The 19,003-nt window shown below is 38.7% G+C and overlaps 2 protein-coding genes across 5 annotated transcripts in view; one reads left to right on the forward strand and one right to left on the reverse strand.

The window, feature by feature from the left end:
- Positions 1-18,841, forward strand: LOC116709368 (retinal guanylyl cyclase 2-like). Its single transcript, XM_032547851.1, has 23 exons — positions 1-242; positions 867-1,097; positions 1,551-1,703; positions 1,971-2,113; positions 3,211-3,366; positions 3,681-3,830; positions 5,978-6,197; positions 6,409-6,484; positions 6,982-7,066; positions 7,471-7,587; positions 8,606-8,689; positions 9,162-9,338; positions 10,374-10,527; positions 12,071-12,214; positions 12,328-12,476; positions 13,050-13,213; positions 13,954-14,077; positions 14,149-14,217; positions 14,345-14,519; positions 15,289-15,387; positions 17,461-17,546; positions 17,668-17,753; positions 18,030-18,841. Exons 1-23 carry the CDS (start codon positions 5-7, stop codon positions 18,115-18,117), a joined length of 3,168 nt encoding a protein of 1,055 aa, XP_032403742.1. The 5' UTR covers positions 1-4; the 3' UTR covers positions 18,118-18,841.
- The window catches only part of deaf1 (DEAF1 transcription factor), a 22,563-nt gene continuing 11,315 nt past the window's right edge, over positions 7,756-19,003 (reverse strand). Inside the window, exons 14-17 of one of the 4 annotated variants that reach the window (XR_004336860.1) lie at positions 18,009-18,064; positions 17,723-17,791; positions 7,924-8,259; positions 7,756-7,845 (exon numbers count right to left, since the gene is read on the reverse strand). The gene's annotated coding sequence lies outside the window, so the exon portion shown is untranslated. Of the gene's footprint in view, positions 7,846-7,923; positions 8,260-14,998; positions 15,384-15,415; positions 17,795-18,008; positions 18,065-19,003 lie in introns of those variants that run through there. The other 3 variants (XR_004336863.1, XR_004336861.1, XR_004336858.1) reach the window with 3 other exon arrangements.

A 19,003-nucleotide genomic window follows, 5' to 3' on the forward strand; every position in this document is an offset into this window, starting at 1 on the left:
CAAGATGCAGCTTGTCTCCTTGCTTGGACTGTTTCTCTGGTTGTTTTATATCAGCGATGTGGGGGCAGCGACTTTTAAACTGGCCCTGGTTGGCCCTTGGTCCTGTGACCCCCTGTTCTCCAGAGCAATGCCAGTAGCTGCAGCTAACCTAGCATTATCACGGCTAAGAAGTGACAGCTACATGAGCAGAGGATACTGGTACGATGTGAAGCTGCTCAACGAGGACTGCTCTGTTTCCAAAGGTGTGGCAACCAAATACCGCATAAATGTTTTATTTGCAACAACTACGTGGAAATGTGCAACGGCGTATTAAGGGCATAATAAAAAGTGGAGTAAATTTCCACCAAAATATCTCAGAAATGTTTTTTTTAAAAAAAGTCTTCAAAGTCAAACATTTGCTAGAAAAAAATAGATTAATCTGTGAAATTTTCGAGAAAAAAAACTTTCTGATTTTTTATAGTTAATTTCAACTTTTCAAACTCAGAAATTTCCATGTGTTTGTTTAAGAACATTTCTGAGATTAATCTACAAATTTCTGAGTTATTTGGCGGAAATTTACTTTTTTTTTTCTTGTAATACATTCAGTGTGTGATACCATCTATACCATATAGATGGTATCACACACCGTTCCTACAGTGAGATACTGAAGGAACGGTGTTGCACACTGTAAAAGTAACTTTTTAAGGATGAAATTAAGAACAGTGCAAAACTGAAAATGTCTTGACTTTTCTAACCAATGTGAAAATGGCAAGTTATACAAAAAAAGAATGACTCAGTGTTGCTTTGTTTTTATAATTCAGTTAATCTTGTGATGTTTTTAACTCCATCATATTTTAACAAAACCTGTGAAACTTGCCTCCTTTCAGCGTTGGCTGAGTTGGGGGAAATGGAGGGTTATGGTCACGCTTACATCGGACCTTTCAACCCGACTCTCTGCCACGCAGCGTCCTTGTTCACCCAGCACTGGGAGGCAGGGCTTGCTTCTCCAGGTTGTCTGGATGATGACTGGCTGAACCTGCCCCCCGTAACGCCTCCTATTAAGGTCCTCAAAACTGTCCTCAGATTCTTCCGCTGGGCTCACGTTGCAGTCATTTCAGGTGAGGAAGTCATTTGATACCACATAGGTCTGAAGTCATTAAAATGGACTTTGCAAATTGAAGTATAGTTCACAGTGCCCCAAAAAACACACAAACATATCATATTCCCCTTATGGATCAAATTATTACCTTTGGATTGATCTGTGCCTATTATGCACCCTATGTGTTTTCACAGCATGCAGCAGAGATTGCAGGTCAAAAGGGGCGTGGCTTACAACTCCCAGAATTCACAAGATCAACTATATCTTTACTACCTTCATACAATTCTGTATTTACCCCTCAAAAGTTCACATTATCTGGCCTCTAACTGGGCTGGAATTTTTATTCAGATAATTGTTATATGTTTAATTCTTTTACATTTTTTGGTGGACTATATATATATATTAACACCCTCTCACTTGAAAATGAGGACACTGAACATTAAAATTAAGAGATTTTTCCCCCCATTCTCAGCCCCAACTGATCTCTGGGAAAGCACTGGAGAAGAAGTAGCCTCTGCACTCCGGGCTATGGGCTTGCCAATTGCTCCTGTGGTTTCTATGGAAACAAACAAAGGCGGGGCTCGGGAGGCGCTGAACGAAATCAGGCAGTCCGACAAAGTCAAAGGTCAGCTCCAAGACTCAAATCTGATCCTAGTATTGGTAAATTAACTTCAGATCTTATTTAAAAATATAACTTTGCTCAACTGTTGAATTCCAATCCAATTCAAGTAATCTCCTCTTCCGAGTGAAACAAGATTTTGTCTCCCAGATTTTAAAACGCAAGATTTTCATGAAAAGATTTGACCAACAAATAGTTTGTTTTCAGCTGTCAATAGATGCATTTGCCTTGATGTGGAGTCCAGTCATCTAATGAAGTTTATTTCCTCTTAAGTGATCATCATGTGTATGAGTTCCATCCTGATTGGTGGAGAGCACCAGAGGGAACTCCTGCTGGAGGCTCTAGACATGGGGATGATAGCTGATGGTTACGTCTTCATTCCATACGACACCTTGCTGTACGCCATGCCTTACCAGGTGAAACTGTAATGCTCAGAACAAAAGAGGACCCAAAATTTCAGCCAGACAAAAAAAAAAAAAAAAAAAAGCAATAAATGGCTTATTGAGAATGGGGGTCTGGAACAGGGGACAGCCAGCAACAGGAACCACTGAGGATGAGAAACAGGTTAGTGGCTAGTAAGCGCGGTGTCAGATGCTCAAAAAGGGAAAGCCACCAACCTTCTCAGAAAGTCATATGAAGCCGAGGTAAGGCCTTGGTTCTTCAGGGAAACTGTCTCCAGGGGCATTGGTAGCACGGGAAAAACTCAAGTGAAAAACAAAACTCTGATGTCGACAGGACAGGGCAGGGTCAGAACCAGAGAGACACATAAATTCATCTGGGGGTCAGGCTGGAATCCGAGGACCGGGCACAGAACTAGGTGAGGCACGTGAAGGCAATCTTAGACAAATCCAAGGACGAGGCAGAAGTCGAAAGGCAGAAGCAGGGCCGTGTCCAGGAAACAGAAACCAGTAGAGTGTCTGATGTGGGTTAGGCAAGGCAGGGGTATCCAAGAGGCAAAACGTGGTCGAGATCGTGGTCAGGCAGAGAGAAGAATACTGGATATTTACTCACACAAGGTTTTCAAAAATCTGGCACCGTCTGCATGCCTGAGTGCTGCATATAACTGCTAGTGAACAGGTGGATGGCATGAGCCTGATTGCACCGGTGAGAGCTGAGGATGGAAACAGAGCAGACAGACGGGCCAGAATCATAACAGAAACATCTGTTTAATCCAACACTAATAAACCTAGATGATTTATTATTATTATTATTATTATTATTATTTAACCACGAAAGTCCAATTGAGATTCAAAATCTATTCTTCAAAGTAGTCCTGGCCAACAGGCAGCAGAGGTTATAATGGTTACAAGTAGTTACACAAATAAAATGCCATAAAAACAGTCACAATAAATGTTAATGTTGATTTTCAAAATAAACTGCTGTTGAATTAAGCTACTAAATTAAAAAAAGACTATAGCAACTTTAAAATAAACCTGTTTAACCTTTAGATAATTTGTGAAAATCTTTTTGATTCAAAGTTTTGATAAATAATATCTCTTACTTATTCCATCAGGACACAACATTCCCTCTGCTGACCAACAACACCAAGCTGCAGCATGCCTACAGCGCCGTGCTGACCGTTACCATGGCTTCTGATGAGAGTTTCTATGAAACCTTTCGCCAGGCTCAGATCTCCAGAGAGATCCGCTCCGCTATCTCTGCCACAGAGGTGAAGGAATAATAAAGTGCAACAAAAATATTAGAAAGAAGATGAAGTGATGATGAGCACAATCATTTCAAAAAGACATGGTTCATCACAAAGATGCTGTGGATGTTTTTTTCAACTTCAGTTTTGGGGACATTTATCTTAGGGACGCTAAAAGTTTGGACACCCCTGGTATAAGTGCTACTCCATTTAACAGTTGCACACTTGTTGTGACACTGTTTCAGTAGAACCCTTTATAATCACTCTCCATAGAAGTGTGTATGTAATCATGTCTTTTTTTGACATTTTAATCCCTTTTTTCCTGATTTTCTTCAAAGGTGTCTCCACTGTTTGGGACCATCTTTAATATGGTCTACTTTGTCGCTAAAGCCGTGGAAGAGCGTCGCCAGGCGGGTGGTGGACACTGGGTGACAGGAAATCAGCTCTTCAGCTCAGATGGAGGGTTTGATTTCCAGGGCTTCAACCAGGTCAGAAACACAAAGAAGTGACTTGTTGTAGTGAATGTTTTCACTGAAGCTTGGACACAGTGCATCAATATAAACTATATCATGTCTCATTAAATATAATACATAATTTTTTATATTGATGGCTGAAGGAAGAACTTTCTGTCCTAGGGAGGGTAAATTCTTCACTTCATGAAATCAGTGAGAAGAACAACATATGAACATTTTATTCTCAGAATTCCAATATTAACACTTTAATTAGAAGCAGAATAATTATATTGGATTTGATTTTGGTAAAAGAATCAATACTTACTCTATTACTACTCACTCACATTGAATGAAATGTTAGTAAAAATAAGCTAAACGGAAATGTAACTACTTAAACAGAATTATGAGAGGATTGGAGAATGAATAAAAACTTAACATTATTAAGGTTTTAGCAAGAAGGTCCTGGATTCGATTCCCGGCCCGGGGTCTTTCTGCACGGAGTTTGCATGTTCTCCCTGTGCATGTGTGGCGAGACTAGGTTAAAATCAAGAATATTGGGCAATTTAAATTTCTAAACCCAATTAAGTTGCTCACAGCGCCACCCTGGGAATTTCACCCAGAGAATATTACCTCTTTTTTTTTTAAAGCACACAGGTTCGGTTATGCATGAATTAAAACATCTGAGGCAATTTCAAATACACCAAAAAGCTATTTATTAAATTCTTTTAAAACTCTTTTTAAAACCAGTTCTTTACAACAAAAAAACTAAGGAAAGACAGAAAAAAAACCTATAGTAGCTGAGGTCACCGGCAGAAGGGGCCACTATAGGGACGGCATCCACCAAACACAGCAAACAAAAAAACCGTAAAAGCACCAGACGCAGTGAGACAACCCAAACTCAGGAATCACGGCACAAAAAGAGGGAGACACCGTCACCACACCAGCACCGCCACCGGGCCTCAGCAACTGCAAACAACAGAAAAACAGTTAACCAAATACAACAACCTTATACTTAATACAACAAAAGAAAAACAATATCAGCCCAAATAAATAAACAATGATCTAAAGGAACCAAAAGGGCTGGAAACTAAATAAAGAAACAAATAGAAAATCCAAGTTGAATATTAAGATCCGGTGTGGCTCTGGTCACGCCACTGCAGGAAGCGAGCTCGGCGCGCCGATGCCACACCCCAAACACCGCTCCAATTAAGGCGTATAGGCGCCACCACAGTCCAAGTTTGACTGATGACGTGCAAAATCCGGGATCCAAAAGAGCAGCAATGGTTCGAATATGGGGAAACCTAGGAAAGTTAATCATTTTAGGCAGAACTGCAACAAACTGGAGCTTCCAATGAGCGTTATTTACCTGTCAATCCAGGCAAAAATGCACACACACACACTCGCTGAACGAGGAAGCAGAGGAGAGCAGCACAATAGCGTTTCACCTACAATCATACTTAAATTTAGATTTTCTAACAAAGATCAGCAATAGTGCAGGGAGAGAGGAAACCTACCACCAGGGAATCAAAACAGCATGCACCACACTGGCGATATGTTGCCTTTTCTTCCGCTGGAACCCAAGAGACGCGGGCCACACAGTGGATGATGAGGAAGACACATGTCTGACTGGGCACAGCGGCCGCTTATATACCCCGCCCACTTTACCCAACCGGAGCGTCACACCTGGAAACTATTTGTATATTTCTATACCACTACACATGCATGGGTTCTCTCCGGGTACTCCGGCTTCCTCCCACAGTCCAAAAACATGACTGTCAGGTTAATTGGTCTCTCTAAATTATCCATAGGTGTGAGTGTATGGTTGTTTGTCCTGTCTGTTTCTGTGCTGCCCTGTAACAGACTGGCGACCTGTCCAGGGTGCCCGGAACGTTAGCTGGAGATAGGCACCAGCACCCCTCCCGATCCCACTAGAGTCAAGGGTGTAAGAAAATGGATGGATGGACTTTCATTTTGAATATGCGAATTTGAATTTATGTCTTCAAACTGTTCAGAGTCTTCACTAAGAACATAAATCTACTTCAGTTCTGTTTAACCATGTTCATGTTTTGTTTCTTAAATAGACAAATTATTCTGTTAAAGAATCATCTGTTTATTTGTCTTTGACAAACCTCTGTAACCCCATGTTCTGTTGTCTTCACCACTGACGTCTTCTTCTTTAACAGGTGTTATACGGTGGTAGAGGCGGGTCTGGTCTTCGGGCCAAGTATGTGGTGCTGGACAGTGATGGCGACCGCCTTGTGCCGACACATTCACTTGGACCGACACACATCGACGGAACGGTCGGTGGTCTGAGACCTCTGAGCCGGTCCTTCTACTTCCCAGGAGGAAAACCTCCCAAAGCCAGTTTTTGTTGGTTCAGTCCAGAGGAAACTTGCAACGGAGGTAGGGCTAATGACAAAGGGAGGGAAACAGAACATTGAGAATGTTTTTTGTTGGTTCCAAAGGATTACTGTATAAAATGTTTGTTTCTTGTGGAGCTAATGGAGTCACTGTGAGGTATTAGTTGTAAAGCGCCGTCTCTACTGTCTGTGATGTAAGCAAATGTCAGACTTTGGTGTCTTTTGTTGATCAGATGATGTTTCCTACATTTCAGGTGTGGATGCAGTGACAATGTTCTTCCTCTTCCTGCTGGTTTGTGGTCTCACTTCAGCTGCTTTCTTTTGGTTGAGGTACCTACCTACCTACCTACCTACCTACCTACTACCTATCTAAATTTCCTTCTTCAAAATTCCACACACATTTACCCCACTACATTAATATATATGTTTTTTGCAAATTTATTAAAAATAGAAAACCAAGAAACATATTTTCAGATGTATTCACAGCCTTTGCCATTGAAGCTCAAAACTGAGCTGTGTCCACTGACCATAATGCTTCTCCAGCTAAACTAGAGTCTGCCTGTGGTAAACTGAGTTCATTGGAGTTGGTTTTGGAAAAGCACATTCCGGTCTGTACATGGTCCCACCGCTGGCAGTGCAGCTAAGGACGCAAACATTAAACATGAAATGAAAGGGAAAAATCGACACTAATCTACAAAAATCTCAAAATCTTTTTTTTCCCATATTGTCATTAGAAAACATATTATGAATTAGCTCTTTAAAGAGAATATAAAAAATAGCAAATATGATCAAAAACAATAATGCTTTTAATTCTTTGTGTGAAACAGGAAGTACAGGAGAACACCAAACGTCACCAAATTAATCCTGACCCTGGACGACATTGTGTTTATTGACACTCAAGTTAGTAAGAAGGTGAGAAACGTTGAATCTGTTCTGGTTGGAACATTGTTGGAAAGTCGTTGACTGCATATCTTTGCTTTTTTTTGACTAAAAGGTTGAATTAAATTGCCTAAATATTACAAACTTTCCTATAACTTTATGTTCCCAAATTGTCTGTCAATATGTTTATTACAAGAATTGTCTATTACCGGAGTGCTGTGTTGTGTAGAGATAAAATGGGAATAGATTAGGGTTAGCCGCCTGTTCCTTTCAGGAACACATGAAAGAAGCATTACATATTCCAGAATCTTCAGTCGGGACAGCATGTTAAAACGACCTGTGCACCTTTTTGATTGTGTTCCAGAATGGACTGATTAATAAACTTTCTTGGTTTGATGTTTACAAGCAAATTTACTTATTTTTTTTCTCCCTTCCAGAAATTAAATGATGAATCCATCATGAGGAGTCTTTTGGAAATAAAAACTCCCCTCCGCTCGATAGCCAGAAGTTACATCCTGACGTCACCGGAGAGTTCTAACATTGGGATATTGGAGGTACCCGTTTGCATGTGTATGCTCAATGGTGTCGGTGTGTAAAAACCCTGAAAGCTGCAGTATCACATCTGTCTCATATTCTACTGTCATGATAATGACAGTTTATATATACGTCATGATGGGTTCCAGTTTCTTAACCCACATGCAGAACACCACCAGGAGAATAGGTAATCAGATAAATAAAGTTTATTTGAACAATATGAAAATGTTGGTGAAAGGGTCTGGTCCTTGGGGAAGGCACACAAGGTCATCTGCACACTGAAGAGCAGCAAGGAAGATGGTGAGTTTGAGGTAATCAGAAAACTGGAACTTCAAGAGAAATTAGACTGGTCTTACTTGATTTGCAGGTTACTTCCACCTAGAAGAGGGGAAACTGTTGGTTCGTGGTTTCGGTATCTTTGTGAGTGTCCTTAAGGTGATTCAGGTTCCAGAGTGAGGTCTTGACTGGGTCGATGATGTGGAGGCTGCGGTGGAGGTCGGACAGGTAAGTTCAGGATTGGAGGAGAAGAGAGGAGCGAGCCAACTGCCAGCTGGGAAATCCAGGAACTGTTTATGGTTAATCTGCAGAGATGAAGAAGGGACTTGGGCAACCAGTGGGTAACTATCCACGGCGTCACGAGGAGGGAAAATCCAAAAGCCAGGTCAAGGCTTTTCACAGGAAAACTTCCGAGGCTTCACGAGGAATCACCAGAGAGAGAGAGAGAGAGAGAGGGAGGCAACAAGAATTGATTACTAGAAGGTCTTCTAAGGAAACCACAGAGAGCTAACTCAGAGGGCTCAGAGTACCATTACTGGCAAACACTCAGGCGACAAGGTGCTGGCAGTCAAGAATACTTTAGTTATTTGCATTTATTACAAATTATTACCTTTACCAATAGGCCTTGTATAGAAATAAATAACTAAATAAGGGTAAATCCTCACTCAAAATATGATTTTAAAAAGCTGCACTTATATGTGGAGTGGGTGTTTGTGTTAGCTGTCATACTAATTTTCCTTTAAATGGTTGGTTTGTTTCCAGGGAGACTGGGTTTGGCTGAAGAAGATTCCTGTTGGAAAGACAGCAACACCTGTCAACCAGAGTACCCAGAATCTGTTCAGTCAGGTAACATCACATAAAACATCACACTGATCACACAGTAGATGGATAAGACTGACAAACAGCTAATAAACAAACCTACACACATACACACCCGCACTCGTGCACACACGCATGCACATATACACAATCCAAATGGCTAAAGATCATCCACAGCTGATTTCCTACTGACATGACCTGTCTACTTTGACACAGAGAAAATAAAAAGCTTAACATATACTGTAAGTGCCTAATTGAAATGTATCAGTCAGGTATAAGCAGTTTAAACACAATCAGAGGACCAACTTTGTCAGCTAATGGAGCTGAGAGTCTCAGCAGAGAGTCACTGATATGAGGCAGCTGGACTCTCCGATAAGCAGACAAGTCAAAAATAGTTGTTCTCAGTGAAGTACTCATCAACTTATTTCGTTTAATTGTATTTCAGTTATTAAAAGTATGATAGCTGTTTCAGCATGAATTTTTCTGCGTTTGTTTCCAGCTGCGGGAGATGCGCCATGAGAACCTGAATCTGTACCTGGGTTTGTTTGTGGATTCAGGGATCCTAGCCCTGGTGGTGGAGCACTGTCCCCGCGGCAGCCTGGCAGACCTGCTGGCTGACAGCGACGTCAGGCTGGACTGGATGTTCAAGTCATCGCTGCTCATGGACCTCATTAAGGTTCTCCTTAGATCACTTCAATACACCTTGAATGTTCTGACACAACTTCCCACTGAGTCGAATTAGAAGTTGTTCAGGCGCTTTGATTCATTTCTCATATCATTGCCTGTTGTATTTGCACAACAGGCCATGATTTTCTCAAAACAATGAGGGCAAACTGTAAAACCTGGTCTTGGAGTCACTTGCTCAAAATAATTGTCCTGCTCCTCAAAAGCAAGTATTCATGTGACCAGCTGTGTTCAAAGTGTTTCCATTGCAGTTTCGCGAGATCAACCAATTTTAACATCATCCCAGCATCAAAACCTTTTATTCAACAAACTCTTAGCTTAATGCTGTTTACATTAAGCAAATTTATTGTCAACATGTCAAATTGCGCAATTTTATGGTCAATGGAAACACAGACAAGGACAGTCCAACATTTCATTAGTGAACAGAATAGGTAAATGGCTTGAACGTGTTTTCAATATATTTAATTCTGGAAATGTTTTCCAATGCAATTCCTGAAATTAACCAAGAGTATACAGAAAGAAAAAAAACAGTAATCTAAGGAACCTAAGTCAAAAGGCGCAAATGAAAGCTAAAAATAAAGAAACCAAACAAGCAAGAATCTTGTAAGGTAAAATCTGGGAAAGTGACATCCAAAGACCATAACATCAGTCTGCTGCTTCATCCCTTCAGTTTATTGGTAATGCTGCCAAATCCTGAGAAAATAAAGATTCTGAAGACATTAATAAATAAATGTTTGACATATTGTTTCTCTCATTATTGTGGCATTTAGCAAATATAAATAATTCCTTTTTATTCAGTGTATGTAAACTTCTTAACTGTGCATAAATAGAATAAATAAATAAATAGAATAGAATAAATAGAATTTGTATCTCTCGCTCTCCCTATCCAAACTAAGAAACAAACTTCTTGTTTGTTTAGTTATTGATTTCAATCACTTTTTAAGCAAGTCAACTATTTTTCATTCATACTCTGAAACCGACAGATTATCTTGCTCTGTGTGACCAGGCTGCTGTCTTCATGTTCCAGGGAATGAAGTATCTTCATCTGCGAGGGTTGACTCACGGTCGCCTCAAGTCCACAAATTGCTTAGTGGACGGCCGATTTGTGTTGAAAATCACAGACTACGGTCTACCCATGATCCTTCAGTCTCAAGGTGTCAGTCTGTCTGACGATCCACAAGGTAAAATAGAATTACCAGAATTACACTTTACCTCCTAAATATTTGACAATTGGACCAGTTACTTAACTATGCATAAACAAAATGGGAGTAATGTACTTGTTTTTCACGATCATTTATATATATATAAATGATAGTAAATGACCTGCATATAAATGATCGTATATACGGTATATACGATCATTTATATATATATAAATGATCGTGAAACAGTACTTCCATTTGGAGGACTTTTTTTATATGGTTCTTATAAGTGGTTGAGATACACACAAAGGTCAGTTTACAAACCTTGCACACACTCACAGCTCAGAAAGTGGAATATAATCTAGCAATCATGCTGCTGTAATACTGACTGTAGATTTGCAGCTATTATTCAAACAAAAGCAAAATATTTCTAGTGAAAGAGCTGCAAAAGTACCAAAGTAAAAGTTGAAATTCCACAATCTCATCAAATATGAACATGAATGTAGTTATAATGGATACAAGGACAAAGTGGGTTTTTTTATTATATTGCTGCTTTATTTGTGTTTTCTGGGGAGTCAGTGTGTTAATGTTAATGCATGCTGTCAGTTTGGAAGCTGCTCTTTTGTCGGGTCTTTCTGGCTGTTTTTAGGTCTGAACCAACAGTGACGTGGCAGATGTTATGTTATGAATGTGATGATGAAGCATCATGAATGTTAAACTTGTCTGTGGGGGCCATGTTTATGAGCACCGGATTAATTAACTAGTGGTGTTAAGAGATTGGGGAATGTGTTAAATAGTTGATTAAAGACAAAAACGTGAAATTCTGGTAAAAAAAATTCTTTGTGGACTTATTGGATTTATTTTTGTTATTATTATTTATAATCTTGCACTGACTATCAGCCGTATGAGTTCATTTGGATTACAGTGAGTTGAAGAGAAGAAACTGAACTAAAGAAATTTTGTTTTTTTATTTTGATTAACAGCTCTTTAATACAAACTAATACAAATTAGCTGACTCGTACTAAGATTAAACTAAATTACACACAATGGTGGAAAAATGAATAATAGAAAAATAATTCTGAAAAAAAATTGAATTAATTTTAGAGTCATCTATAGTCTGGTAATCAAACCAGACCAGTAAAACATGTTGTAGTCAAGAAAATAGAAGAGTGTTAAGACTACCTTCAGACTTTCAGCTGGAGCCAGAAGTGGATTAGTTAGCAGATTAGCACAGAGAGTTCACTGACTTTTCTTCTTTAATTTCTGTTGGAAGTTCAGTTCCTCCAAGTAAGGGTCGTTTACTTCATGGCAAGTTGCGTCCGCTCATTGGTCAGTCGCTGACAAAGCCACTGGATTGACTGACAGGAAGAGAGGATGAGAACATCTGGCATCCTCATCATGTAGTTGCCCCTTTGTTTATATATTCATAATTTTCTTCTCAGTTTTTGAGAAGTGGTTTAAGAAGCTGATTGCCAGTCTAAACTCTTACTGCTGTTCACAGCAAAGTGTGTAAATATGACATTAGCCAAGCTTTTTATTTTATATATATATATATATATATATATAGTACATTTCTTCTTAGATCTTCTGTGGACAGCTCCTGAACTTCTGAGGAATTCAGAACAAGCCGGTTCTTTTGCCGGAGATGTCTTTAGTTTTTCCATCATCATACAGGAAGTGATCTCACGGACACTTCCCTACGCCATGATGGACATGCCTGCTCAGGGTAAGAATACTCGTCCTGTCTACACACCTGTCGATCTGACAAACCCCAGTCCCAGCAAATGTGTGTGTGTCTAATCATCCCATCTTCTCTCTCTCTGCCTGTGGAACTGTCAGAGATTGTGGAGCGTCTGAAGAAGCCCCCTCCTCTTTGTAGGCCTCTTGTTTCAGTGGATGAAGCTCCTGCTGAGTGTCTCAATCTGATGAATGAATGTTGGAACGAAGATCCGAGCAAGCGGCCCAACTTTGACGAAATTTTTAAGCAGGTGAGATGATCCTTGTTTGGGGAGCTTACCATCTCAGTACATCTTCACCTTCATTCAGTTCAATTTATTGTATCTAAAATCCTCATAGTCTCTAGATTTATTTTAAAGGGGCAGTGTTATGTGTTTTCATAACCACATAGTGCCATTTTATAGCTCAGTCAAGTAACTATGTTAACTTCAGATGTTATAAAAGTGCTACACATACCAGATATGACTTAAAATAAATTTTGTACTTTGTTTACTTTGCTTAATGCCTTGAAATTGGGCCTCTGTCTCTTTAAAAACTACTGCTCTTTCTGTAACTCCGCCTTCAGGAAGTCATCCCAACATGGCTCCTCTTTTAACCCTTTAACAATGTTCAACGTTTGTCTTCACTTATTTGTTTCTTAAAACCTTTGTAGCTGAAGTAACCATTAAATAATTTCCTAAAATACTTATATAAATAGCATTTAGAAAAATTTTATGGACAAGACACATCTTTAAATAACCCCAAATCCCAATTAAAAAGGCTCCTTAAAAATGTACAGCTGGGACAGTATGCAACCTTCTGTGTCAATGGTTGTTTGTTTTTAGTTCCGGGGCATCAGCAGAGGGAAGAAGGCTAATATCATTGATTCCATGCTGCGGATGCTGGAGCAGTACAGCTCCAACCTGGAGGATCTGATCAGGGAGCGAACAGATGAGCTGGAGGTTGAGAGGACCAAAACGGATAAGTTAATTGGACAGCTTTTACCAAAGTAAGACTGGGTTCATGAGAAATATTAACACACACTCATGTAGAACATGCTGACTTTTGGAACAACGAATATGACAGGCCTGAGTGACGTCTGCCTTCCCACCAAAACTGATGTCAAATGGTGCCAATATCATTTTAAAGATATTAATAAATTCATGCTTATAATATTTCAGCTGTATTATTATTATTGTTTTTATTGTATTTTATTTTATTATTATTATTACTTCTTTTTTTTGCAGCAATGTGGGGATGAATGGAGAGGGGGTGAAAAAGACCACATTTGCTGTTATTCCTGTAATCAATAATCTGTTTTTGCTGGATGATTAAAAATAATTTTAAAAAAAATTAATAAATGTTTCTGGAGGTCATAAAAGTTCAACCAGCCGCCCCCCGACTCCCTCATCTTCAGATAAGACAAAACTTGACTATGTTTGTCCTGCAAGTCTTTTCATTTGTGCTGCTTTTGCTTTGAAGATATTAAGGAAAGTTGAAAGGTCAACAGGTCAACCAGCTAAACATCAGTAGGATGTTTAGCAAATGAGCTAAACCTTTTTTTTTTAGTCAGATGTCATCTGGATTTATAGTCTTTATCCTTTACACTTGTGAAATGAAATTACAATATTTCATTCATATTACTGTCTTTCCATATGCCACTCCAATGAAAGTAGATTTCTTTGTAGTGTCTGTTCCTGTCGTAAGCATATGTTGACGTGTTAACCTGTGTATCACTGGATTTTTCAGATCTGTGGCTCAGGCCTTGAAGAAGGGGAAGCCTGTCCAGCCTGAACACTACTCAGACTGCACACTTTACTTCAGCGACATCGTCGGATTTACAACCATCTCAGCTCTAAGTGAACCCATTGAGGTGAAAACGGCTGAAGTAACAGCTAGTTTTGACAATTTTGACTGTTTAATACTGAAATTGTGTTTTTGTAGGTGGTCGACTTGCTTAATGACCTTTACACCATGTTTGATGCCATCATTGCTACTCATGATGTCTACAAAGTAAGCATCTAATTCTATTCACTCATCACACCAGACAGGATTTGGCAGAGTAAATCTCCCTTTGAAAAGACCAAGAGGATTGTTAACCTAAATAACTAACTAAATGTGATGATGTGTTTATGTTCAGGTGGAGACTATTGGGGATGCTTACATGGTGGCTTCAGGCGTTCCTAATAGAAATGGGAATCGGCACGCAGCTGAAGTGTCAAACATGTCGCTTGACATCCTTCATTCAATAGGAGCATTTAAGATCAAACACATGCCTGAAATCAAAGTGAAAATACGCATTGGACTGCACTCAGGTACAGTATCACCTTTTAAACTTATTAATCTGTCCAACTGCTTTTATTTAAAGGGGCAGTGTTATTTAAAGTTGACTTTTTTGAGCTTTACATCATATTATAAAGTTATTGCCTCCTCAAAAACATACCTGGAGTGTTACTTTGATTCTTTGATGCATGTTTGAGAAATCCTTTAATCTCCATGGCAACCATTTAGCCTAACGCCGCCTTTGAGGAGAAAGCTCTTCCCCTAAGCTGCAGTTTCCAAACTCCCCCTCACAGAGCAGGCCTTCCCTCACTACTCCCCACTCAGCTCCTTCAGACTAGCAGCAGCAATTAGCAAACACCTGGTCATCAGCTGAGTTCATTATATTAGCTACTTCTCAAAGTAACCCTGGTAAAAACATTGTTAGAGGGTTAACAGAGGAGCCATGTTGTGATCATTTCCTGAAGGCGATCTATCGAAAAGAGCAGGAGTTTTTAAAGAGACAGAAGCCCAATTTCAAGGCATTAAATTGAAAAGTCAAATTTATTTTAAGTCATACTTGATATATACACATTTTTATTAACAAGTGAAATTTACATGGTTATTTGACTGTGCTATAAAATGGCACCAAGTGCCTGAAAAGGACATTATACTGTCCCTTTAAAGCCACCCTGTATAAGTAAGCTTTAAATTCTCAAACTTTACCTTCATGCTATAACGTACTTTATGTGAGAGACCATAATGAAAAACAAGAATGACGTACAGTATTTGTCAAGCAGCCTCTCTCATGTTGGATGTGTTCAGGACCGGTGGTTGCAGGTGTGGTGGGACTGACCATGCCCAGGTACTGTCTGTTTGGAGACACGGTGACCACAGCCTCCCACATGGAGGCCAGCGGCCTGCGTAAGTATGAACAAAAACATGGAACAACAACAATTGAAAAGATTTTATAATTATATTATCTTTCCTTTCCTGATCATTTAGAATACAATAAAACTTTGTTGTTAATATTTCCCAAACAAGGAAATAAAGATACAGATTTTGTTTTGGTTGATTTACAGATTTCTTCAATATGACAAACTGAATGAATTCCTGCACACGCATCAATTATTAACTGTATCTTATTGATCTATTCTCACTAGACTATATTTTTTTATATAGTTTTTACATTACAGCAAAATGAAACATTATATTTGATCAGTTCTCCACTCACTCATTAATGACGTTGTGGATCCTACAGTCTCTCCTACATGCATTCCTTGACAGACAGAAATATTAATTTCTAACCAAAATTTCTACAGATTGTCCTAATTCAGATTTGAGATTTAGCACTACCTCAAAATCACAATGCAGACCTAAAATTCAGTCGCTCAGCTCACAAAAAAAATATTTAAAGTAATGTCAGTGCAGTTTAATTAATAAATCTATTTCTATATTGTGGTGGTTGGAAAGAAAATTCCAGAAAACCTCTTTGATCTGCATTTCAGTCTGCTCTCAAGCTGCGTTTCCATTAGCCGTAAAACTGAGCAAATTGAAATTACGAAAATAAATCTGCTTAATGGAAACACCAATTTAAAAAAACAAAACAAAAAAACTCCCATTTTGTGCTAAGATGATTTTGCACTAGATTAAGGTGTTTTTTGGCTGTATCAGAATAGATGTATTTTGCAGAACTGCAATGGAAACACTTTTTCACATCACACAAGTTACATGATCAACAGCTAGTCGTTACTACTGACAGAAACGATGAAGAAGATGACAGGAAGTGTTAGGAGGACGATGGTTTGTTTTTGTTTTTTCAAGCAGCTGGCTCCACCAGAGCTCTCACTGCTTCACACAGTTCAGAAAAGGTTGTGTGTCATTCCAAAGTGCTAAATCCATAGCTCTTTTGAATTATGAATATAACTGTTTCCATCCATCGCTGCTGTTTCTTAATGATTTATTGCATGAACTGGCTCATTCATATGTGATTTTAATTTAATTTCTTGTTTAATGGAAATGCCACCATTGCAAAATTGTGTTTTTTCGACATTAGCAGAACATGGACAAAGATTTGCTCACATTGTAATGAAAACGCAGCTTCAGATGGAACCTTCTCAGTCTCCTCTTGTATCTTGTCCAGCACAGGATATTCCTGGTAATTCATGTGATGAAGGATCTCTTCATCACATGAAGAGATCCTGTGATGAATTCATGTGATGAAGGATCTCTTCATCACATGAATTACCAGGAATATCCTGGTAATATCTGGACGTCCAGCCCCTCTCTGCCAGCCAGCGAGGAAGGCTTCCAGCCAATGCCCTCCATTACCATCCGGCCTCCAGACGACCAGCACCTCCCCACAGCCAACACCTGCATCTCACGTCTCTACGTGCCACTATATTCTTCTAAACAGATCCTTAAACAAAAACTCCTGCTAGCAATTAAAACCAAGAATTTTGGTTTTGTGTAGAGGTTTGACTGAAAGCTGGAATAAAAAAAAAAGAGGAAAAAAGGTTGTTGTGTAATATTTACCTAGTTCCATTTTTGTAGATTTTTTGTAGACCAGGATATTCCTGGTAATTCATGTGATGAAGGATCTCTTCATCACATGAATTACCAGGAATATCCTGTGCTGGACGCCCCTCTACTTGCTGACGTAGAGTGTGTTGAAAGTGATTGTTTCCTAATGAAGGCGATCACCAGTTGCTTAGACTGGTCCATATTCAGAAGCAGATTTTTGTTGCTACACCACTCTGTGAAAACCTCCACCACTTGTTATCCTTCTCATTGTTATGGAACAGTTTAGTCTTGGCTATAATTGTCGAGGTCACAATGTTTCTGTTGGATTGCCTGTCCTGTTTTGCTGCCAGAGGCAGTTTCTGAATACTAAGCCTGCCATTTGTGGCAAAATCCAGCATACCAAGCTCTATCACTTAATTTTATCTGAAACAACGCTTAACACAACTTGCTTAATACTTGTGGGGTTTTTTTCAGCTTACAGGATCCACATCAGCCTTAGTACTGTCAAGGTTCTGACCAGTCTGAAAGTGGGATATCTCATCGACACCAGAAAGGCACAGGTATACCGGCCTGCTTATATATTTGCTTTGACAAAAGTTGGATTTAATGAATTCTTTTGAAGGAGTCTGCTGTTTGCCCAGCAATGCAGTGATTTCCTTGTACGCTCCTGTGTTTTTTAAGGTAAAGGGGACAGAGGACACATACTGGCTGATGGGTCGAGAGGGTTTCAACAAACCTCTTCCTCTTCCCCCTGATCTTGCTGGAGGGTAAGAACACCACATACGAACCATAACTTGAAGTATATCTGCTGAATTGAAAATAAAAAAAATAAAAAAAACTGATAGATCCATTTCTAATCTTAGTCATGAACATAATTTTTTAAATCACATTGACTCTTTCTGACTTATTGTACTTATTATAATTAGTTACTAGGCAATATTATTAAGAATGCTATTGGTAATTATAACAATTTTAATGAAAACAAATGTAAAAATCCAAATAATTGTGGTTGAACATCTGACCTGTTTCTTTGTTCTTTCCAGGGCCAGTAATCACGGCATAAGCCTCGATGAGATTCCTGTTGAGAGACGGCAAAAGTTTCTCGACCGACAGAACAAAATGAAAAAATAAACTAGCAAAGTTTCATTGTATTCAAGATATTGTAAAAATATCTTGAAATAAGACAAAACTAACTTAAAGTAACTTTTCTGAAAGAAATAGGAGCTTCTTGTAAGTCAATAACTAACATTTGTGGAGAAGTATTAGTTCCATTTGCAGATTATTTCATTTATAATATGGGAAAATGTCTTGTTGTAAGTGAAATAATCTGCTAATGTAACTAGTACTTTTTCATCATTTTTAATGAAATCTTGACATAAAGCAATAATCTTGCTATCTTGCTGTAATGTTATTTGTAAGTTAGTTTTGTCTTACTTCAAGTATACTAAAATATTTGCACTGGAAACCAGTGTAAACACTAACCTTTCTTTGGGATATTAAAATGAATACTGCTCTTAGCCAAAGCAAGAAAAAGAAAACTGTAAACTAGACTATAAGAGTTTATTGTGGAAAAGATGCACTAATCAAAGCATTCTACTAAAGAAGTAAAATGTTCTTTGTACAAAATCTCAGTGGCTAAAGATTATGGCTAAATGTAACTTTTTCCTGTTGGCTGTTTGACAAGATATTTTTTGATTTGAAGTACTTTAAAGTAAATGGTCTGATTATATGTGAGTTATTTCAGTCAGATACAGTTGAGCCCAAATTTATTCATGCCCCTTGCAGATGTAGATTTCCACTTAACCAAGAAGTGGACTTCTGATAGCAAGTGAAACAGGCTTCTCTCAAAAGACAATAAAACCATGTAAAAAAAAAAAAAAAAAAAAAACTTTTAAAAAATTACGTTTTTATGTACATGCAGTTAAAATTGAATGTCAAAAATATTTGCCTCCTCCCCATAATCAGTAGAATTTTGTTCTTCATTAGCATTACAGCATCAAACAATTCTTACAACCGC

Source organism: Xiphophorus hellerii, chromosome 2 (assembly GCF_003331165.1).
Source record: "Xiphophorus hellerii strain 12219 chromosome 2, Xiphophorus_hellerii-4.1, whole genome shotgun sequence".
Lineage (NCBI taxonomy): Eukaryota > Metazoa > Chordata > Actinopteri > Cyprinodontiformes > Poeciliidae > Xiphophorus > Xiphophorus hellerii.

What these genes read in the sequence shown, in the direction of transcription:
- LOC116709368 (XM_032547851.1), top strand. Translation starts at nt 5, where the DNA reads ATGCAGCTTGTCTCCTTGCTTGGACTGTTTCTCTGGTTGTTTTATATC. An exon ending in TGTACGCCATGCCTTACCAG is followed by an intron (nt 2,114 to 3,210) that starts GTGAAACTGTAA and finishes TTATTCCATCAG; the next exon opens with GACACAACATTCCCTCTGCT. An exon ending in CCGCTATCTCTGCCACAGAG is followed by an intron (nt 3,367 to 3,680) that starts GTGAAGGAATAA and finishes TTTTCTTCAAAG; the next exon opens with GTGTCTCCACTGTTTGGGAC.